The sequence below is a fragment of the Diceros bicornis genome, chromosome X, assembly GCF_020826845.1.
Source record: "Diceros bicornis minor isolate mBicDic1 chromosome X, mDicBic1.mat.cur, whole genome shotgun sequence".
In the NCBI taxonomy this organism is placed as follows: domain Eukaryota; kingdom Metazoa; phylum Chordata; class Mammalia; order Perissodactyla; family Rhinocerotidae; genus Diceros; species Diceros bicornis.
Genome location: NC_080781.1, coordinates 99595441 through 99620340, shown reverse-complemented (window position 1 = coordinate 99620340; position 24900 = coordinate 99595441). Strand labels below are relative to the sequence as shown.

At 35.3% G+C, this 24900-nt stretch overlaps 1 protein-coding gene across 4 annotated transcripts in view; it reads right to left on the bottom strand.

Annotated features, from left to right (window-relative positions):
* Positions 1-372: 372 nt before the first annotated feature.
* The window catches only part of TBC1D8B (TBC1 domain family member 8B), a 63482-nt gene continuing 38954 nt past the window's right edge, over positions 373-24900 (bottom strand). For 3 of the 4 annotated variants that reach the window (XM_058536445.1, XM_058536446.1, XM_058536447.1), the window contains exons 11-21: positions 16096-16213; positions 14870-15155; positions 13798-13927; positions 13164-13262; positions 8943-9011; positions 8217-8457; positions 7404-7469; positions 5868-5951; positions 4759-4815; positions 3259-3356; positions 373-1472 (exon numbers count right to left, since the gene is read on the bottom strand). In XM_058536445.1, coding sequence (XP_058392428.1) covers positions 1077-1472; positions 3259-3356; positions 4759-4815; positions 5868-5951; positions 7404-7469; positions 8217-8457; positions 8943-9011; positions 13164-13262; positions 13798-13927; positions 14870-15155; positions 16096-16213 — 1644 coding nt within the window. In that variant the 3' untranslated portion in view covers positions 373-1076. Of the gene's footprint in view, positions 1473-3258; positions 3357-4758; positions 4816-5867; positions 5952-7403; positions 7470-8216; positions 8458-8937; positions 9012-13163; positions 13263-13797; positions 13928-14869; positions 15156-16095; positions 16214-24900 lie in introns of those variants that run through there. The other variant, XM_058536448.1, reaches the window with a different exon arrangement.

The following is a 24900-nucleotide window of genomic DNA, read 5'->3' as shown; positions in this document are numbered from 1 at the left end:
GCCCATTATTTCTAAATGGACTTTCATTGTATTGACTGAAATATAAGCAGCATAAAGTATATAGAAATTACACATCTAAATTAAATAGTCAAAACCTTTTAGATAGATGCCAGCGATTCTATACATCACCTTAACAATCATTACACACAAGTACACTTCATGAACTTGCCAGACATACAACAATTCGGTCTATCTAATGTAAGTTAAAACATAACTGATGAAAATCCAAAATCTAAAGCTAGAACCAAAGCAGTCGCAAGCTACTCTGAGTCAAGTGCGACAACAGCAGTGCTCAGAAGAATTTCAAGTTATTTCTCAGTCTAATGAGAGACAATACAGTTAGTTAATTGAACTATTTCTTAATTAAGCTTTATCCAGCTTAAATCCAAGTCCAATATTGTTTTTCCTTTTATCGGCCTAGAGTTTTGAGTTTCTGATTTGTTTTTATCAGTATCAGAGTTAGAAGTGAGTCAGTAGCTTCTGAACCGCTCAGGTAGGGTGAATGCAGAAGTTACTAAAAAATCATTTATTATTAGAAGATTGAATGAGATTAACTTTAAAAAGTTAATATCATTTCAGTTAGATAACTTGAAAATGAGGCCCTCATATGGTAATCTTCTAGATAATTAAGGCTATATAGAGCTAAGATCCTGGCTTTCTAAATCTTTCTAATAAGACTGAGACAATTCAGAAAGTAAGGTTTATCGATTCATATCAGCATCACTAATACTCAAACATAACAACACATTTTCAAAATCATCATATGTAAATAGCAGCACAAACTAGTAATCTCCCTACTAAAAGTGACATGGTGGTGCCCTCTGGTGGTAACATTTAGCATACTCCCCTAATATTGCATATCTTGTGAAATATAAAAAGCACATTTGTATTGGAGAATATCAAAATTATAGAGATTACCACAAAGGAATGAATTATTGTGCTTCCAAATATCTTTTTTTAACCTTCAAACACATGGGTAACAAGATAAATCCCTGATCTCTACTCCCAGGAATCAAGTGGATAGCTACAGGAATCTTGGTAAACTTGTCTATGATAGGCAATTCCTGTTAAGATATTTACATCTTGGTTCTAGAACTTAAATGAGAGCTTTTTGCATTTTCTAGTTTGGCTTTTACATCTATGGGTTTCTCAAAAAATCTCACCAATGCTGGTTCGTTCAACAAAGAGGCAAGAATCTGTTCAAATGCAAATGACCACTGAGGTTCTTCCCTGAGAGAGGAGGGATCTTTCTCCACGCGGCTCTCTGTTTTCTCCTCACTGGATTCTCCAGAAGCACAGACTGTACCAGAGAATCCTTTGGTTGATGATGTAGGGCTATGTAGTTTCCTTCCAACTTCTTCCATCCTGAGCAAAAGGCTGGTTACAACAGCAATGGCTTGATATAATGACTCTTCTTCAGGGTCCCCGTGAAATAAGTTATATAGGGTCTTTGAAAACTGAATAAATTGTGACTAGAAGACACAAGTTAGAAATATCACATTTGATAGTAGATTTAGCAAATATAAAGAAAACTTAGAAGTGAACAGTATTCTATTTAGAATTTGTAGGGGGGCTGGCCTGGTGGCGGAAGCGGTTAAGTGCTCGCGCTCCACTGCAGCAGCCCGGGGTTCGCCGGTTCAGATCCCAGGCGCGCACCGACGCACCGCTTGTTACGCCATGCTGTGGCGGCGTCCCATATAAAGTAGAGGAAGACGGGCATGGATGTTAGCCCAGGGCCAGTCTTCCTCAGCAAAAAGAGGAGGATTGGCAGATGTTAGCTCAGGGAGAATCTTCCTCACACACACACACACACACACAAAAAGAATTTGTAGCATATAACTTTCACCATAGAAGTTACAAGAACTGATGATTAATCCCCAAATAAATCTTGGTTCTAGAAAGATGGGTATGAACCATGGAAAAAAATTCCATTTAAGTCTTCTCATTTGTTGCCTAATAGCAGTACATTATATACATGTCTTATATATATACAATAATTCCTCGACAGTTTACCTGCCAGCATTCCTTCAATGTTAGGTGGTACTTTTAATTAGGCAAAGTCCCATATTTGCCTACATGTAAATCATTCATTCATTAACCAATCTTAGTGACAGGATTAAGAACGATTTTCCCTTGATCTCCCCAAAGGGCTAGAGTGGGCACTCGACTAGGATGACTTAAATTTAGGGAAGAATGTTTTGAGACCATATCTAATAGTACAAGGTAGCACTAAGGAGTCCATTTGGATATATTTCTCTTTAAAAGCTGAGGTGGGACCCAAGAGGAGAAATAAACTAGTTTGTTTGCTAATTGCCCCTAGATAATCCATAAACATTCTTAGAAGATATTTGCCAATTAAAAAAAAAATCCAACACAAGAGTTCTATAAGTCAATTATCCGAAGTTTATCTGTAAATAAAAAGCAAATTCAAAGGATATACTTCATAAAAATATATTGTACCAAACTTGTAAGTTTTGTTTTTCTTTCTTCCTTAGTCTGCAGTACTGTTATAAAACCTTTAGGATAATTATATCATATTGATTCATTTAAAAAAGTGCTTATTCAACTAACTATCAAATTACCTAGTCCATTGAGAAATGCTAAGTTATTTGATGGTTCTCAGTTTGGTAAAGCTCTGGGAATCCTCAGTATCTACACCAACAGATTTCAATTAAATATAATATACACTGGCTGAATAGTGTGTAAGAAAGAGATGGATTTAGAATTGTGTCAATAGTAGTCATTAGCATTGTTTGAGCAGGTTCAAATACAAGATGATTAGGAACCAGGCTGTGACCTATTTTAGTAACTTCTTATTCCTAGTTAGTACCTAGCACTAGGGTGTGTCATCCTAGTAGGCACTAAAAAAATGTATACTGAACTGAATAAATGAACATTTCCAATAAAGCTGGAAATAGAAAACACTGAAGCATATGTTATACATACATATTTTATGTGTATATATCTTTATATGTTATACATACATCTTTTCTATAGGTACAAATGTCATAGCAGAGGAACTATACTGAAACACCAGATGCATTTAAGGGTTTTAGAAAATCATTTAAATTTTATTAATTAATAATTAATTTTATCAATTTAAAAATTTTCTCCCACTCTTCTTGCTTATCTGAAACTTACAGAGAAGATACATAGATTATTTAACTATTTTTGTAATAACGTTAGCTATTTTAGAGTTGGATACATCCACATTCATTAAAAAAATAATCTAGAATTTTTTCTTTGAAAATACTATACCTGATTCATTCTTGGTAAATCCTTAATGCTTTCTTCTTTTTTGAAAAGCTCATCTTGCCACTGACTTAGATATGCTTGAATATCAACTTTTCCTTTGTCTGAATGAGGGGAACAAAACCATTTCTTAACAAACAGCCCACTATAGTTTCCCAGATCTCAAAAAGAATAGTTATGATTGAAAAATATTTCATTGAGATATAAGATTCCACCTTTTTTAATCCAGGAAATGATCTGAATTTACCTTTTATTTCACTCACTGACTCTCAGAATACATTCTCCATTTCCATTAAACTAAAACTTTTACTTTGGGAAGGTTGGGAACTAGGGAAGACGTGAAGAGAGAGGGAGAAGGATGCATTTTAGATTAAACAGTACACTGTGACTTGATGATGTAAATTTCACGTAGACGTTCTCATGCATACTTTACTTAGTTTAAAATAGCTTCTATATGATGTCCTCAATACGCAGATACCAAAGTGGCCTATGGTGGTTCTTTTTCAAAAATTCAAAACACTACTTATTAATTCATTCCTTTGAAGAATTCAATCAAGGTGATATTAATGTGACTTTATTAATAATTATTTAAGATCCCTCGGAAAACTAGGTGGATATACTGAACAACTTGGGGAAGCTGTCATATTTAAATAGAGCTTCAGCAATTAATCATTTTTCTAACTAAATGTTACTCAAAAACAAAAAGAACGATGGGCTTTTGGAGAACAATTTGACAGCCTCTATCAAAATATTAAATGTGTACATTTTTGTGACCCAGCATTCTCATACCTCTATGAATTTATCCTATCCTAAAGAAATATGTGTAAAAGTATTCTAAAATGTAAGTATAAAAATGTTTTTTGCAGCATAGTTTGCAATATAAATAATTGGAAACAACCTAAAAGTCTATCAATATTGTGCTAGTTATTGAAGTAAATTATGGTACAACCAAACAAGGGAATACTCTGCACCCATTAAAAAGAATTAAGATAGACTCAAATGTACTGATGTGAAAAGATGTCCATGATATATCGCAAAATCAAAAAAGCAAATTGTAGAACAGTATTCATGGAATGTGTCTTTTTTTACAAAGAGAGATGTCTATATATGTTTGTGTATACATAGAAACAGGTCTGGAAAGGATGTAGACCAAAATATTTTCACATTTACTTCAGGGTGAGGTTGGGGGAGGGTATGAGGACGTCTGTACTATTTAAATTTCTCTTACAAGGATTATCTATTACTTTTGTAATTAAAAATAAATACTTTCAAAATAAAAAAATCAAATGAATATAGATCATTTACTATTATATTTTCTATAACTTCTGAGACTTAAGTATCAAGAGAAGAAAGAATAAATTGTTAAACTAACACAAAGAAATTAAAAAAGCTCTCAGGACAAATCAATAGCCTTTAAAGGAAATCCACTTTTCCCCTTTGTGTAGTTAACCCTATTCACCAAAACAATAACTTAATAAACTAAATGATATTCCTAGATCATAGTACCTTTTTCAGGGCTGTTTTTTACTGATTCTGCTTCCTTCTCATTTACAGGCTTGGAAACTAGGGGAAAAGAGAGCAATTGCATTTTGTAAAATATTTAACAAATACCTTTTGAAAATAAAATAATATTTTATATAAAGACTTACAGCACATGTTATTTTCTTCAATTCAGCAAACCAATTTTAGCTGACCTGACCTCCTATCATTAGAAGACAAAGTATTCAAGAACTTTTATGGAAAAAAGAACACTAGGGGAAAATTCACATGAAAAAAATCATAGAAGGAAGTATACCAAATATTAAGAATTTATTTCTGGGTAGTATTTTCTTCTTTGTGACTTTTCCTCAAATTAAATTGTATTACTTTTATTATTAAGAAAAAGAAAACATACTGGAAGTCAGAAGACTGAGCTACTAGTCCTGATTGTGGTAATAACTTGTGAAATCTTGCACAAGTCACTTCTCCTTTCTGGGCCTCAGTGCCCTTATCTATGTAATTAAGAGACTTGACCAGATGATTTGTAATGTCTCTTCAAACTTAACGTTCAAACACTAACATATAACAATCATAAACATACGTTCGTTAATCAGGACTTATCCCTCTATAACACATTCATATTCATGAAAAAGAAGCAAAGGACACAAAAATGAGCTCGTGAGACTTCCAAATTATGTCTTGGACACAGACTCATCCCTGTCTCCTACACCTACAGTGAATTATAATAAGTATTCACTGTTTGAATAACAGCTATGACCTTCAATCATCAAAGATTCTATTGTCTTCATTGTATTTTAACAAGGCATGAAAATGGTCTGATACATTTTAGAAATTTCTGCAACATCAGTAGAAACAAAAAACATTTTTTATAATTCTCCAGTAAATAAAAAATTCCATAAGTCAAAACCCAAAATGTAGTTTAGTTAATCAGTCAAATATTTATGGAGTATTTACCATACATTTAGCATGGTGCTAAATGCTATAGTAGCACAAAAGAAGTATAAGGTATAGTTAATCCAAATTTCACTAGTGGTAGCTGGGCAAAGAATATTTAAGCCAAGAAGATCTCTATTAGTGACTAATCATCAAAACATATATTTTTAACAGATAATTACCATGGAGTTGACTGAAATAAAGTAATTCTTCCTCGGAAAGTTCATCTGCCTTTGAAGGGTCCTTAGATTTCACTTCAGTATAAGCTGAAAACAGACAACCCAAATCACGGTTACTAACAATGAGGGGCAGAGACGGGTCCTATAATGGATCAAGTAAATCTGGGGGCAGAGAGTTAAACAAAGGGTCTCTGTAGAAGAAAGACATATGTGCAGGAATGTGGAAGTGGTACTACTCTACTATACAGCAAGTAACAAGAAGTACTTGATCACTATGAGTTCTATTATTTCTCCTCCTCGCTTTTTAATAGTTTTCCAAGAGCCACTACAAGTTGAAATAAGAAAATCTGGCATTTGGAAAGCTCCAAAAATGTGACTTCAGTCATTTAAAAACATCTTCAATAATAAGGAAAACATGAAGTTGAGTGCTCTAACAGATACACAGTATATTTTCTATTTTTGGTCCCTCTACTCAAAGCATATTCATTCCATGGCAATATTAGACATTCTAATGGCAATTTGCCTTGACAATGTAAAGTCCTTCATAATTAAATTATTAGGTGGTTTGTCTTTCATTTTTAATGCTATGTTTGTGATTTGAGTGTGTGAAGGGTTAAAGATGGCTTTTAGATTTTTAGGCTGGTAAGGAATGGTTCCTGGCTATTCTGGGAAGGCTCTTAAAAGAGATCCCAGGTGTAGCTTTAGACAAATTAAGAGGTGCTGTTTGTTTTTGTGAATTACTCTATCTAAGTTAAAAGGTACTTTTGCAATGTTCCTTTGGTTTAAAGCCTAAGACTGTTTTCCCAAAACACGGATCAGGCCTGGGAAAGGCAGCTTCTTAAGGTCAGAGGGAAACACTTAAGTAAACTGGAATGGTGTAGTAACACTGAGGCAGTATGGTAGAAGAGAAAAAACCTGAGCTTTGGAGTCAGACCTCAGTTTGAATCCCAGCTATGTAATTTATTAGCTATGTGATCTTTGGCAAATAATTTAATCTTTCTGACCCTTAGTTTCCATATCATCAAAATTGGAAGGATAATACCACCTTCCAGGGATATTGTGAGGATAAAAGAATGCATGTAAAGTAAATGCCTTGATAGAGCAAGTGCTCAGTAAATGGTAATATCCCTGCTGCCCGGTCTCATTTTTCTGAATAATTTTGTAGTATTTTACAAGTTTGGCAGTTTGTCTAAAGTTAAGTTCTACTCTCTAATGACAACAACAACAAAAATTCAACATTATACCAATATTCAAATGATAGGTAGTTCTTATACACAAACTATTTATCATTAAATTGATTGACCACTAACAGGAAGGGGACTTGTGAACCCATCTGTTACACAGATTCTCTTCCGTAGATTTCACTGTAACTAAATATCGGCAAAAATACTGGAAATATGATCCATGGGCCACAATGAAGCAATGACCTTATGTCATATTGAAAATTATGTTATTTGTTAAAATGGAATTATACTTGTAATTATACTTATTAAAATGGAATAAACTCCTGTATATCATTAAAGACTGTTAAGCTCTTACCTGGAGGAATATGTAGCTTAAAAAGCAGCTTAAGCTTCTCAGTAAAACTTCCGTTGTACATTACGTCTGTTCAAAAAATTCAATTGCAAATAATCACATATCAAAAGAATATTCAATCAATTCCAGCAATACAGATTAATTAAGATACAGACATTAGCCAGGGATTAAGATTCAGAAACCTTCTGTTACTTAAGCTAACAGTTAAACCACCCAGTTAGCCAGATTCTCTCCTTCACGTGTATAAGCAAAATATCCTTTATCAGAGGGATAAAATGCTCTCCTGCTGATCTCCCTTCCCTCAACCTCAGAGTTTTTCTTTTGAATGAGGCCTTATGCCTCAGTTAAGGAGAGAACTCCTCTTTAAGGGGAAATCTCTGATAAGAAAGCATGCTGGGGTGTCTGGAAAAGCAAAGGAACAATAAAACTGGTGGACTATCTACAGGTACAACGTGTTTGTTGGATATTTCTCTACCACTTTTCTAGGCTATGTGGTTGGATTTTTACTGAGGGGGATGTCCTCCTGAAGCATCCCTGTGCCTGAATGTGGGAAAATCGAAACATTTTCTTCCTTCATGTTAACCATTAAAACATCCATATCTAACAGCTCGCTTTTCTGAGAGGGTTGGGCATAATGAGACCAATATACTTAGATTTAACAACTAACAGAAAAAGGTCCAGTTATTGCTAAAGCTGGAGACAATATAACTCAAGCTGATAAAATCAGACTAAATTGGCAATAATAGGCAGTAGTTAGTATTTCTAGGGGTACCTTTATATTTTTTTAGAAAAGAAAATTATTGGATATCGTCCTACCAATTGCAGAGGAGAATTCTTTGAAGTTTACAAGGCAGTCAGAGTTTTCATCCAACAATCTGAATGTCCATAAAGCTAGTGAGTCTCTGTTTGCAGAATGAGCCCATGGACTCAACAAGTGATACAACACTCTGAACTGCTGGCAGTCAATTTGATACTGTTCCAAATATGGCAGACTGGGGTCATGGTGCTTCAATACTGGGCAACTCAAACACCAATAATAAGAAAAAAATAGCTCTTTCTATTAAAAAAAATAAAGAAGGAAATTCATTAAATCAGACAAAGTAATTTCATAAGATTTTTTTTCTTTTAAACATGTCTACTAAAATAATTAAAGATAAAATATTTGAGTGGCTATGGTAAAATTCTGCTAAAAGAGTATTATTTTTCATTTAAAGAAAAACAACAGGGCCAGCCCCATGGCTTAGCGGTTAAGTGCGCGTGCTTCGCTACTGGCGGCCCGGGTTCAGATCCCAGGCGTGCACCGACGCACCGCTTCTCCGGCCATGCTGAGGCCACGTCCCACATACAGCAACTAGAAGGATGTGCAACTATGACATACAACTATCTACTGGGGCTTTGAGGAAAAAAAAGGAGGAGGATTGGCAATAGATGTTAGCTCAGAGCCAGTCTTCCTCAGCAAAAAGAGGAGGATTAGCATGGATGTTAGCTCAGGGCTGATCTTCCTCACCAAAAAAAAACACAAAAAACAAAAAACAACAGTACCTTAAAGATGACATAAAGTTCATCCAATTCATGAAGGCTCAATTTGACATCTTGCGATACAACACGCAACTTTAAAAAACAAGTAAAAGCAATTTAGAATTTAACACTTGAGTATAGAAATTCTCTTTGAAACCATTTGGAAATCTCCCTCCACCAAAATAAAATATTTTTTTTCTAACTTTTTAAAGGAATAAAGAAAGGTAAATGCACTGATTTTGCCCTTAAAAAGGGTGTACATAGACTACAGTTCAATTCTACTCTGATATATACTTTGACCTTCATCTCTTCATACCCAGAAATTGCTGCCAAAGGACAGCCACTTAATGTCTATAAATATAAGCAACAGTATTCTAAGACACATTCCATATATTGCTCTCTTGCCACACAAGCAATTTGTTAAGTCATCATGTGGGGTTGTCATTAAACACTTCAAAGGCATTGGGAGACGTACATTCCCCCTCTGTGCCAAAAAACGTAATCCAAGAAGTAATAAGCTTAGAAAATATGTAATTTTATCCTGTTCCATGAAGAATAAGCACTAATGGCACAATAATTTTGGTATTTAAGAAACTTAAAAAGGAAGGGTAAAGATACAGGCTAGAATTAATGAAAGAGAGCAAATTAAAAAAAAAAAGTAGACTCAATAAATAAAACCAAGGAGTTGGTTAATTGAAAAAGTAAGTAAAGTAGACAAATATCTGGCAAGTGTGATGAAAGCACAAATAAATGTCATTGAGAAGGAAAAGGATAATATAAACATAGATATAGAGGCCATTTAAAGTGTTCAGCACATAGAAGGTAGCATTAAATTCTTGTTGAATAAACTCAACAAGCTTTATATCAATATATCTGAAAGACTGGATGAAATGGATAATTCTCTAGGAAAATATAAATGATGAAAATGAACTCAGGAAGAGCAAGCTCTGAATAGACAGAACTGAAAAGGTAATCCAAGATCTGCCTCCCATCAAAAGGCAGCAGACGCAGATGGTTTTACAGGCTCATTTCTTCAAACTTTCAGGTAATAGATAATTCCTATGTGATCTAAACTATTCCAGAGCATAGAAAAATATGACTTATTCCAAAATTCATTCTATACATGAGCACAATGCTGATAGGAAAACTAAAGTTAGCAAACATAAAAAAAGAAGAATGTTAAGCCAATGTCACTTTAACATAGATATAAAGAACCTAGCTAAACTATTTAGCAAAATTATCAAAGCAGAATATTAAAAGAATAATACAACATGACCAAATAGGATTCATTTCAAGAATCCAACAGAAGTCTAATATTAGGAATTATTTAATATAATTTATTATAATAAAGTAGAAAAATGTATCATCTCAAGATATAGAAAAGCCATTTGATCAAAGTTAACACTGAGTATTGATTTTTTAAAAATGTCCCAAACCTCTTAACTTAGAAATTGAATGAAATTCTTTAATTTGATAAAAGGCATCCTTCAGAAATCAACAGCAAACTTCATACTTAACAATAAAATACTGGAGGCATTCCTATTAAATTCAGGAATAAGAAAGGAAGCCTGTGTCCACTGCTACTATTTAGTACCTCTCTGAAGATCCTACCCAATACAATAACAAAAAAACTAAAAGAGGTATAAATATTAGGAAGGGTCAAAACTCTAAGACTAGAAATGATATGCCCGTCTACTCAGAAAATTCAAGAAATTCAACCGAAAAAATATTAGAATTAATGAGAGTCAGTACCATGGCTACTTAAAAAAGCAACATGTGCAAATCAATAGCTTTTACATACACAGCGATAAACAAATTAGAAAATGTAAAGGAAAAAAGATCTCATTCATATTAGCACAACACCATAAAATACATTTGTTGTCATTAGTGCCATCGAGTCAATATATAGGTATAGATAAACCCAACAAGAAATATATATGACCTACATGATGAAAACTACAAATGCTTACTAAAAGACATTTAAAAAGACATCATTAAAGTGGATATTAAAAAGGAATTTTAAAAGCCTTAACAGATTTCAAAATGGACTATAAAGCCACAATAATTAAAACAGTGTGGTGGTGTTGAAGAAAAAAAAGACTCCAGAAATAAACCCATGTGTATATATATAAGTATTTAGCATATGAAAAAGGCACAGTAGAGTATAGTAAGGATAGACTATTCAATAAATGGTATTCAAACAATGGAGTGCTTCAGTTGGAAAAAAATACCATTAGAGTCCTATCTTACACTATACACAAAATACATACTTAAGGTGTATTAAAGATCTAAATGTTAAAAAAACCAAAGCAATGCCAGTACTATAAGCCAATATGAGAATGTTTATAAATGATATAATTTTACATAGGGAAGGCCTTGCTAAGTTTGACATGAAACCCATACAACATGTAAGAAAAAGAGACTTGACTACATAAAAATTTGAAATTTACATACTATGAAATATACCGTAAAGAAAATGAAAGAAACAACAAGATTGGGGGGATATATTAGCCACAAATATAACTGACAAAGAATTAATACCACTAATATAAAAAGAGCTCCTACAAATTAATAATAAAAAGACAACCTGATCGAAAAATGGGCAAAGGCTTCCAATAGGCAATTAAGAAAAGAAATGAAAAATGCTAATAAACATATGTGATTAGTGAAATGAAAAAGTGAGATCTGATTTTTTATCTATCAAATTGACCCAAATTAAAGATTTTTAATATAGTCACGAGTCGCTTAACAATGGGGACATGTTCTGAGAAATGCATGGTTAGGCGATTTCGTTGTTGTGAGAACATTGTAGAGTGTACTTACACAAACCTAGATGGTACAGCCTACACACACCTAGGCTATATGGTACTAATCTTATGGGACCACTATCGTATATGTGATCCATCATTGACCAAAATGTCATTATGTGGATCATGACTGTATCTGATGTTAGTGGGAGTGTAGGGCATTCTTATATGGTGGGATTATAATTTGGAACAAATGTTTTGGAGGATAATTTGGCAGGCCCTGTCAGTTTTTAAATGGGCACACCGTTTGACCCAGCTTCCACTTCCAGGAATCTACCTTATAGAAACACTCTTAAAAATGTGTAAAAATAGATATATAAGGATGTTTACATAAGGTATTACTTGAAAGAGCAAAAAAAGAAGGAGACATATTAAATGTATCAACAAGGCATATTAAATAAAGTATAGCATATCCATACTATAGTATATTATTCAGTATATTAAGAAAAGTGAGGTAGATCTTATGTACTTATATGCAATGACCATAATAGATTTCTGATCGAAGTTGCAGAACAAAGTGACTTGGTATGACCTCATTTAAAAAACCATATTATTCCCCCTCAATACACATACACATTTATGCGTACAGATACATAGAAAAAAGATCTGGAAGGATATATGCCAAATCATTTTAATATTGGTTACTCCTGGGGTAGGGGAACTTTACCTTTTTATATTTCTATAATGTTTAAAATATTTACAATGAGCATGCATTACTTCAGTATTTTTTTAAAGTTAATATATAAAAACTAAAACAAGGGGGCTCTCTGCTACTTATATCATGGTAACATCACTGAATTATTTAATTTGAATCTAAACCTGGAATCTTCAGAAATGTTGATCTTCCCAGATTTGTATCTCTGAGGACTTGGCCTTTAAGCAAGTAGGTTTACAATAACAATACGTGCTCAGGATGGCTCAAACAGTACAGAAGGATATATATAGCAAAGTAAAACTCTCCCTCTTCCGACCAGCAATCTATTAATCCCACTCACTACAGGCAACCAATATTAACAGCTTCTTATGTAGCCATCCAAATATTAAAAAGGAGAGTATTTAAAACACACTGCTTTACACCTTTTTCACTTTATCTTAGGCATCCAAGGATAATTATATATATTAGCAGCACTGACTACTATGTAGGTCAGCTGTTCTCATTGATGAAGCACATCACAAATATGTTATGCTTAAATGCCTACATCATAGCATTCAATTTGAAGGTCAAATAACACAAAACATATTGGAGAAACTAACATAAATCAACCAGAAGAAAATAACATTTCTTCTCCAAAAATTTATGGTAAGCTAAGCTGTGGCAAGAATCTAGCTCAAAAGTTTAGTTATTTTCATTTTCTTCACAGGAAGTGATAATTTTTTAAAGGAAGTTGAAGAAAAAATATTACTCCAATTAGTTTTCCCCCATTGGGCGCATACTCACCACATTCTGCTTTGTTGTTTCTTCTAGGGTCTGTATCACATACAACCTATTTCGACAGCGCATGCTGTGTATATCTTCATAGCGAATATTACCATATTTCTGCAAGAAATATGATTTCAGTGGATACTCATTCATAATAAACATCCACTTCTCTTACAATTGAATTTCATCAGACTCAATTCTCAGAGGCCTTGGTTCTATTTCTAGTTATTTTCCTAAGTTGTTCAGTGATTATGCAAATTTTCACCTCCCATGTTTCAGTTTTTCTATATATTCACTGGAGAGAATTCCATCTACTATATGTCTAGACCAAGTACAAGAACATTGGTAAAATTCTTAGACTCTAAGAAGAGAATAATTCTCACCTTTTTATATAGTGATAGATATTTAAAAGTGGTCATTATTTGTGAAAGCAAGTGAATATCGTTTCATTTAATGAAAAGCAAACTGAACAGAGGAGGCTATGTAACCTAGGAACAGTTCACAGAACTGATTTTTAAAGTGAAGTCGGATTTTAAATTATATCTTTACTTGGATTATTATCTTACTCTTAATATACCACTAGAAATATAACTATAGTATTAATTATTTTAAATATGCTATGTAATTATATTTATGGTATAAAAAAACTTACCTCATTTGACTCTCTAATCAAATCTGTAATATCCACTCTAACATGACTGCTTTTTTCATCACTCACATTTGAACCCTGCTGAACACTTGAAGGCAATGGGCTATCCTTATTAGTGACATTGTCAAAAAACCTATCCAAAAGTGATAGTAATACAAGAATTAGTGGAAATAAAATGCAGAGAAAATGACAGCTAATTTCTCCCTAGTTAGTCAGAGGTTAATTTCAACTGAGAGGACAAGGGACGGTCATACGAAGAAGTGAAATTTCAAGATGGTTGGGAATCAGGCGGACACGGGATGGGGGAATGGTATGGTGATGAAATTATTTCAGAGGCAGGAAAGAGAACATGAAGGAAGAAAATAGGCCCAGAGAGTACTCAGCAAATACCACATAGCCCAGTAAGGATGGAATATAGGGTATGTAGAAGCATGTAAGGAGAAATAAGAAAGGTACACTGAAGACCTAATATAGAGAGTTCTGAATGCCAGAGTGAGGTGTTTATATTTTATTCTGTATATAATGGGATTTGATGCAAACAACAGTTGCCCAATCAAATATTCATTCATTTAGCATATACATACATAGTGTATATACACACAAACACACACACAAACCCACACGTGCTCCAACACAAAATAGCATTCACAGAAAATGCACTAGGAAAATAAAGCTCAGCCTACCTGATTGAAACCACTTGGAACTAGAACAGTTTCCCCCACTGGATATTTAACATTATTATCAACTACCCTTTCCCCCTCAAATTACTTTTACACAACAACACTTTATATTCAAACTGGGACTATGAAAGTCCCAGCATAGTGAATCAACAATATTAGTGTAAATGTGTATATAACCTAGTGGTTTACTTCAAAGTGATTTACTTTTGTTATATTCTATTTGAAAACAGAGGAGTGGACTTTAGGCCTAGCCTTTTCATTCAACTAGCTTTGTAACCTTGGGCAAATTGTTTAAAGTTTCTAGGGCTCAGTTTCCTCATCTGTAAAGCAAGGGGATTGAACAACATAATCTCTAAGGGACTCTCCAGATTTAAATGTTATAGTTCTTACAGTACCTGTTTAAAGCTGTCACGGCTTCAGCATCATCTTTACATACCAGCAGTTTGTCTAAATTATAGTCAAGTATTGCCAATCCCAGTTGTAAAATGGCCTTTATTCCATCATAGAAGAAACAGTCCACCACATTCACTGCACTTTCAATAGGTAGCACACTAATAAAAAGTGTGAGGAACCATGAGAGAGAAACTGAGGAGAAGAATGTCATATCAGTCATGTGTTCTGTCAGCTGGGGAAGGTGATCCCTGATAAGTTCTTCAAAGACTGCCTGATCCACCAAGGCACCTGGGAACATAAAAAGAAGTTTAAAAATGAACACCTTTCAAAGGGACTTGTTTCCAATACCTTCCCACTTCTATTAGTATGTTGATATATCTCATTTCTCTTCCTTAAATTATGAACTTCTTCAGTGCCTTTTCTATATGTCACACATCTCTTTATCTGCTAGCAGAGTGTCATGCATCAAGAAGCACCTGAAAAACTCAATTCAAATTCATTTAACAGTTACTTCTTGAATCTTTATTATGTGAAGAAACCTGTAATAGGTGGTATAAGAGATACACCAATTAATTAAATGGTCTCGTCTTCAAAGAGCTTACTATCTAGTAGAACGTAAGATAAATACACAAATAATGGTAACAAAAGACAATACAATCAATGACTTAGCTATGATACTAAAGGCTTGTGAGGGCACAAAGTAGAGATCACCTATGGTTTTAAGGTAGGGGATCACAGATCTACAAATATTTGATGGCTAAATAAAATATTATACAATTAATAAACTAAGAACTTGATTCTTCTTTCAAACCTTGTAAATATCTACACCCTTTCATATAAATGTGAAGATTTTAAGCTGATTAAAATCTCTCTCTCATCAAGAAACTACTAAAAATTTTCCAGTAGTTCTGGATGCTTCAGATCACCATTGTTTTAGCAATACAGAGATAATAAACTTAAAATTTCTATTTTATTAAGAAATAGACCAGCTACTTTATTTAAAAAAAGCAACATATTAAATAATCTTTCCAATCATATATTCAGTACAAAAAGCTCTTCTCTTGAGCATGTCAGTGAATGTGACATTTTGATATTGCTTGCATTTTGTGTATTTCAAACCTAACTGCTCAGTTCTTCCATTTGATAGGTAATTGGATAGACAACAGACATATAAATTGTTTAGAAAACAAATATGTGTTTGTATATGTGTATATGTGTTTTTTTTTACCAATGATTCGACGATTAAAATAATCAGGCAGCATTCGTTCACATACAGCAACCAGAAGCCAAAAAGCTTCTTCCTCTTTTGCATACAGAAGCAACACTGAAGTCAAAATGTTCATTGCCTAAAATTCATTAAAAAAAAATATTGCTCAGGTAATAATCACATTTCTTCTTCAAATAGTAGTTTTCAGCAATAACAACTATGAGAGTAATCATAATGCAAACATGAGTACTCTAAGCCAGTCCAAAGCAAAACAAAGTGAAGTCAGGCTATCATTTGCTAATCAGTTATTTTATACAGTAAATTCAAGGAAAATAAAGCAGTAATATCATGAATATAGAACATAATAAGTAAAACTTCTCTAATTTAGACTAATTTCAACAAGTAAAAAATCTTTATCGCAAATCTGGAAAAAAACATAATTTTCAAGGATATACTAAAATTAGAGAAACAAACTTCATCTGTATTTTCAACTATCTACAGGAGAACATCCCTAAGATGTCAATCATCCTCAATTGTGTCCAAAACTAAACATCTTATTTCCCCTATTAAATAGGATTCTCTTCTTTGCTACCCTAATTTTGATCATGCTAGAAACCCTTTGTCTGCCACAAATTGCCACATCCAATTTGTCTTCATATCCTAGAGTTTCTTCTTATAAAATGTCTTTTAGATTTGCTTTATCCTCTCTATTCCCACTACCACCCTAACTTTCCCTGTCTTCTAATCTATCTTGCATATAAATGTCAGATCATTAATAATAATCATTATTATTATTTTTTTTGGTGAGGAAGATTAGCCCTGAGGTAACATCCGTTGCCAATCCTCCTCTTTTTGCTGAGGAAGATTGGCCCTGGGATAACATCTCTGCCCATCATTCTCTACTTTATATGGAACGCTGCCACAGCATGGCTTGACAAGTGGTGCATAGGTCCGCGACCAGGATCCAAACCTGTGAACCCCAGGCCACCGAAGTGGAGAGTGTGAATTTAACCACTACGCCACCGGGCCGGCCCCCAGATCATTTTTATATACCATTTGGCCACAGCCTTTATTATAAAGGTAACAAATACAGAATTTGGAAAGAATGGAGGAGTGTAAATAAAATTAAATCTCCTGTATCCTACCTACCCAGAGACCACCACTGTTAACAAGTTGATGTATTTTTTTGTGTTTTTCTTCCTTCCCTTTTCTCCTTCTAAAATTTGGACCAAACTGTACATTAAAGTTTGATTTTTTTCACTTAGCATTATATTATACATTTTCAATGCCATTAAATATTTCTTCTAAAACAGTATTTTTTATGACTGTAAAATAATCTAATAAATTGACAATACTATAAATTATTTAACCATTATACTGTTGTTGGACATTTAGGTTGATTCCAATTTTTCCACTATTATATATAACACCGCAATGAATATTTTTGTATATAAATCTTCATCCAAGTGTTTTACCATTTTCTCGGGAAAGATACATAGAAATGAAATTATTTGGTCAAAAAATATTATTTTTAAATGACTTAATATTATTGCCAAATTGTATTTAAGAAAGACTGTACCAATTTATATTTCTGACCAATAGTATCTGAATGTTTATTTCACCGCTCCTTTGTCAATACTAAGATTTGCAATAATTATAATTGTCCTTGCAGATTTGATAGTGAAAATGGCATCCGATGGTTTTAATTTGAATTTCTTTGAAGTTGAACTTTCTTTTTTAGGCTTTATTATCAATCTGTATTTTTTGTTTTGTGACTAATCTTTTCATATCCATTGCTCATTTTTATATTTTAATACTTTTCTTATAGATTTGTATATTAAGTATGTCAGTTCCTTGCTAGATCTGGCACAATATTTGACCTCAAGCTCAGTTTTTACTCCATCACTTTCCTGTTCAAGAAGCCATAATGGGAGGGGGTGTCAGTGAAAATGGCAGAGTAAGGCCCTCTGAAAATGCTCTCCTCTATAAAAGCAACAAGAACACTGGCAAAAATTGTCAGAATCAATTTTTCAGAACTCTGAAAATTAACCAAAAGCTTACAGCAACTCAGGAAGCATTTATTTAATAAAATGGCTGAATCTCAGTAAAAAAACACGAGCTCTGTGGCATTTTAAATTGCCCTATTCCCATCCCCCCTCCTCGGCTTCACAGTTGCCTTAAAAACCAATACTCAGCAATCATGGTTGGAAACCAGCACCTAGTAGCCACCAGAGGGAACAAAATGGGGTTGGAGCTCCTTCACAGCCCCATTTTCAGAAAATTGTCATTATTTGACCTGTCTGTTGGTTCCCTGGAAGACCCCACTTACAAGGCTGTCATTATTTGACCTGATAACAGAGCTCACCCAAGGCAAAGAGCCTTCTCCCCAGAGTGTTCCTTGAAAATACTCAGAGGCAGTTGTTGAACATGTGGTTGCCTGAGGCTGTGGATAACAGCTGGGCCAAACAATAGGCTAATAAATGTTTAAAATGAAAATCTGGGGAATGAGATATCCATAGGGGACTTTGAAAAGCTCTGACATATTCCTAGGAATCTAGAAAGCCATGTGTATGATATAGCTTTATGCATGCCCAGAGCTGTAAGTATGCTCAGGAAACAACAGAAAATGCCCTAAACTCTCACCTCTGGGTAATCTTGAGGCTGGGTCCAAGAAGGAAGTGACAGAGAATAGAAAAAAATAGGGAAAAAGTCAACAAAACCAAAAGTGCGTTCTTTGAAAAGATTAAAAAAAAGATTAAAAAAAACTGAAACAGCTTTAGGTAATCTAACCAAAAAGATAAAAGAGAGACAGAGAGAAAGGACTCAAATTATTAAAATCAGGAAATAGAGAACATTACTACCAACCTTAACAGAAATAAAAAGGATTATAGGGGAATATGATGAACAACTGTATGCTAACAAATTAGATAACCTAGATAAAATGGACAAATTCCAGAAAAAAAAAAAACTACCAAGACCAACTCAAGAAGAAATAGAAAAATCTGAATAGACCTATAACAAGAGATTGAATTAGTAATGAAAAAACTTCTCACAAAGAAAACTCTAGGAACAGATGACTTCACTGGCAAATTCCACCAAATATCAAAGAAGTAACACCAATCCTTCACAAACTCTTCAAAAAACAGGAGAGGAGGAAACACTACCCAGCTCATTCTATGAGGCTCTGATACCAAAACTAGATAAAGACATCACAAGAAAACTATGTATCAATATATTTTATGAATATAAATGCAAAAATCCTAAACAAAATACTAGCAAACTGAATCTAGTAATATATAAAAAAGATTATACACCAAGACCCAGTGAGATTTATACTGAGAATACAAGAGTGGTTCCACACATGAAAAGTAATCAACATAATACACGATATTAATAAAAGAAAAAAATCCCATGATTATCTCAATAGACACAGAAAAATCTTTTGACAAAATCCAACACCTTGATTTTTTTTGGGGGGGAAAGGAAGCCAAGATGGCGGCATAGGCAGACTCTGAACTCACCTCCTCCTGCAGACACAGCCAATTTACAACTACTCGTGGAAAAATTATCCCTGAGAGAGAAGTGAAAACTGGATAAGAGGAACTCCTGCAACAATGGACAATCCTAACTGAGTTAGAAGAGGCAGAAACTCCCTTCTGGAGAGGAAAAACGCCGCCTTCACAAGCCACCAGCTTCACGGCCGCCCGGGAGCAGCCCACAGGTATGCAGCCTCCCTGGAGGAGCGGGGCCCTGAGCCGGGGAGGGCCCCCGCTGTGGGCATTTTGTGGACCCAGCACAATCGAGATGAGTGGCATAGTATCTGACTTTGCCTGCTACTAAAACATTGGGGAGTACCCCCAGAAAAGCTGGTTCACAAAGAAATTAAAACCGGCTCTTAAAGGGCCCATGCGCAAACGCACCCATTTCAGAAAGCAACCTAAAATCACCAGAAAGAAAGGTGCACAGTGCTTTGGTGAAAAGAGACTCACCTGATAGGCCCTGAGTGCATCTGGGTGAGAGGTGAGACCTCTCCAGGGACTGGGGCATTGGCGGCGGCCATTGTTGTGGCCTGGTGTGGGCGTGCTGACACAGACTCCATTGGAGTTCTCCCTGGGGCCTGCTAGCCCAGGGTCTGGCCCACCCGCTAGAGCACCAATTTAATCCAGTTCAGCCAGGGCAGGCAGCCCACCCTAGAGACTGGCCCCACCCAACAACAAGCCCTCAGGCAACTTGTGGGCCTGCATAGATTGGTGACTGGATTCTCTGCAGCCTGGCAACTGAGCCGACTTCAGTGGGGCAGGGTGTGCACAAGGAGCGGGTGGAGAGTGTGGGGCAGTGGTGGAGTGTGTGGGGCTCCCACCATGGAGAGACTGGGTCCGCTTCGGGAGGTCTGGGCGCACACAAGGGGCAGGACTGTGTTGACTGTGTGTGTGGACCTGTGGGCAGCAGGGCATGTCAGCTGCAGAAGATTTGTGCTTCTCAAAGACCCACATAGGGGGTTTGCCACACCTTCCAAAGCCTGAAACAATTGGGTGCTCCTGTGCCTGAGGCCAGCCCCACCCAGCTGCAATCCTCAGAGAGCTGACAAGAGACCTAAAGGCTACCAGCTTATAGCAATTGTAAGCCCCTGAGCCTAACAACCTGCCACGCTGGGGGCCTACTCACTTAAAAGGAATACTGCAACACAAATGTGGTATTAGAACTTGCAGCGAACTGTGCTGGGGCTCCCCACACCTGATAAAGAGACTGAAGGGCCCACAATAACTACAAGCAGCTGAGCATTACAACAGCTGGCCAGGAGCATAACTCAGCCTCCCTGGGTGCCTATAGGGAGAGCAAACAGGCCACAACAGAAGGACACACGTAGCCCACATAGGGGTCACCCCTGGAACATTGAGAACTGGGGAAGCACAGTGCAGGCCTCCTAAGCCATCACTAACATAAGGTCACCTATCCAAGAGCAAGAGACATAGCTGACCTACCTAATACACAAACACAATCACAGGGAAAGAGGCAAAATGAGGAGGCAAAGGAATACATTCCAAGTAAGGGAACAGGACAGAACCCCAGAAAAGGAACTAAGTGAAACAGAAATGAGCAACCTACCTGACAGAGAGTTCAAACAAAGAGTGTTAAGGATGCTCACTGATCTGGGGAGAAGAATAGATGAACTCAGTGAGAACGTCAACAAAGAAATGGAAGATATAAAAAAGAACCAATCAGAAATGAAGAATACAATACTGGAAATGAAAAATTCACTAGAGGGACTCAAAAGCAGAGTAGAGGATACAGAAGAAGGGATCTGTGAGCTGGATGAAAGACTAGAAGAAATTACCCAAGCTGAACAGGTAAAAGAGAAAAGAATTAAAAAGAGTAAGGACAGCCTAAGGGACCTCTGGGACAACATCAAGCACACTAACATCTGTGTTATAGGTGTCCTGGAAGGAGAAGAGTGAGACAAAGGGGCAGAGAATCTATTTCAAGAAATAATAGATGAAAACTTCCCTAACCTAAGGAACGAAACAGACATCCAGGTGCAGGAAGCACAGAGAGCCCCAAACAAGATAAACCCAAAGAGGCCCACACCAAGACACATCATAATCAAAATGTCCAGAATTAAAGATAAAGAGAGAACCCTAAAAGCCGCAAGAGAAAGTCAAGTTACAAACAAAGGAAACCCCATAAGGCTATCAGCTGACTTCTCAGCAGAAACCTTACAGGCTACAAGAGAATGGCATGATATATTTAAAGTGCTAAAAGGAAAAAACTTACAGCCAAGAATACTCTACCCAGCAAGGTTATCATTCAAAATGGAAGGAGAGATCAAAAATTTCCCAGACAAGCAAAAATTGAAGGAGTTTGTCACCAAGAAACCAGTGCTATAAGAAATGTTAAAGGGACTGATTTAAGGGGAAAAGAGAAGACCACGAATAGGAAAAATTATCTATGTCCATGATAAGAGGGTAATGGATACAAATGCACAAAAAAGAGGTTAGATATGATATCAAAAACATAAAAGGAGGCAGGAGGGAAGTTAAAGAGTAGAGCTTTCAGACAGAGGTCAAACTAAAGAGACCATCAATTCTGTATAGAAGAAGAAAGGAACAGAGAAGGACTACTAAAACACTGAGGAAAAAAAAAGTTAAAAAATGGCAGTAATTACATACTTATCAATAGCTACTTTAAACGTCAATGGACTAAATGCTCCAATTAAAAGGCATAGGGTGGCTGATTGGATAAAAAAACAAGACTCATATATATGCTGCATACAAGAGACACATTTCAGACCTAAAGACACTCACAAACTGAAAGTGAAGGGATGGAAAAAGATACTCCACGCAAATGGCAATGAAAAGAAAGCTGGGGTAGCAGTACTCATATCAGACAAAATAGACTTTAAAACAAAAACTGTAAAAAGAGACAAGGGCATTACATAATGATCAAGGGGACAATCCAACAAGAGGATATAACACTTGTAAATATCTACGCACCCAATGTAGGTGCACCTAAACATATAAAGCAATTATTAACGGACATAAAAACAGAAATAGACAGTAACACAATAATAGTAGGGGACTTTAACACTCCACTTACACCAACGGATAGATCATCCAAACACAAGATCAATAAGGAAACATTGGCCTTAAATGACACACTAGAACAGATGGACCTAGTAGATATATACAGAGCATTCCATCCAAAAACCGAAGAATACATGTTCTTTTCAAATGCACACGGAACATTCTCTAGGATTGATCACATATTAGGCCACAAAACAAGTCTCCATAAATTTAAGAGGTTTGAAATAATACCAAGCATCTTTTCTGACCACAACGGTATGAAACTAGAAATCAACTATAGGAAGAAAATCAGAAAAGCCACAAATACGTGGAGATTAAACAAAATGCTACTGAACAACGACTGGGTCAATGAAGAAATCAAAGAAGAAATCAAAAAATACCTGGAGACAAATGAAAATGAAAATACCACATGCCAGAATTTATGGGACACAGCAAAAGCGGTTCTAAGAGGGAAGTTTATAGCAATACAGGCCTATGTCAACAAACAAGAAAAATCTCAAATAAACAATCTAACAATGCACCTAGAGGAACTGGAAAAAGAAGAACAAACAAAGCCCAAAATCAGTAGAAGAAGGGAAATAATAAAAATCAGAGCAGAAATAAATGAAATAGAGGCCAAAAACACAATAGAAAAAATTAATAAAACCAAGAGCTGGTTCTTTGAAAAGATAAACAAAATTGACAAACCTTTAGCTAGACTCACCAAGAAAAAAAGAGAGAAGGCACAAATAAGTAAAATCAGAAATGAAAGAGGAGACATTACAACAGACACCTCAGAAATACAAAAGATTATAAGAGAATATTATGAAAAGCTATATGCCAACCAATTCGACAATCTGGAAGAAATGGATAAATTCTTAGAATCATACAACCTTCCAAAACTGGATCAAGAAGAAGTAGAGAATTTGAATAGACCAATCACCAGTAAGATCGAAACAGTAATCAAAAACCTCCCCAAAAATAAAAGTCCAGGACCAGATGGCTTCCCTGGTGAATTCTACCAAACATTCAAAGAAGACTTAATACCTATCCTTCTCAAACTCTTCCAAAAAATTGAGGAGGGGGGGAAGCTCCCTAACTCATTCTACGAAGCCGACATTACCCTGATACCAAAACCAGACAAGGACAACACAAAAAAAGAAAATTACAGGCCAATATCACTGATGAACATCGATGCAAAAATCCTCAACAAAATACTAGCAAATCGCATACAACAATACGTTAAAAAGATTATACAGCATGATCAAGTGGGATTTATTCCAGGTATGCACGGATGGTTTAACATTTGCAAATCAATCAACGTGATACACCACATTAATAAAATGAAGAATAAAAATCACATGATCATCTCAATAGATGCAGAGAGAGCATTTGACAAGATACAGCATCCATTTATGATAAAAACTCTGAATAAAATGGGGATAGAAGGAAAAGTACCTCAACATAATAAAGACCATATATGAGAAACCTACAGCTAACATCATCCTCAATGGTGAAAAACTGAAAGCTATCCCTCTAAGAACAGGAACCAGACAAGGATGCCCACTCTCACCACTCCTATTTAACATAGTACTGGAAGTCCTAGCCAGAGCAATCAGGCAAGAGAAAGAAATAAAAGGGATCCAAATTGGAAAGGAAGAAGTGAAACTGTCACTATTTGCAGATGACATGATTTTATATATAGAAAACCCTAAAGAATCCACCAGAAAACTTTTAGAAGTAATAAACGAATATGGTAAAGTTGCAGGATACAAAATCAACATACAAAAATCAGTTGCATTTCTATACAATAACAACGAAGTAGCAGAAAGAGAAATCAAGAATACCATCCCATTTACAATTGCAACAAAAAGAATAAAATAGCTAGGAATAAACTTAACCAAAGAGGTGAAAGAGCTGTACACGGAAAACTATAAAACATTGCTGAGAGAAATTGAAGACGACACAAAGAAATGGAAAGATATTCCGTGTTCTTGGATTGGAAGAATTAACATAGTTAAGATATCCATACTTCCTAAAGCCATCTATAGATTCAGCGCAATCCCTATCCAAGTCCCAACAACATTTTTCACAGATATAGAACAAAGAATCCTAAAATTTATATGGAACAACAAAAGACCCCGAATAGGTAAAGGAATCCTGAGAAAAAAGAACAAAGCTGGAGGTATCACACTCCCTGATTTCAAAATATAATACAAAGCTATAGTAACCAAAACAGCATGGTACTGGTACAAAAACAGACACA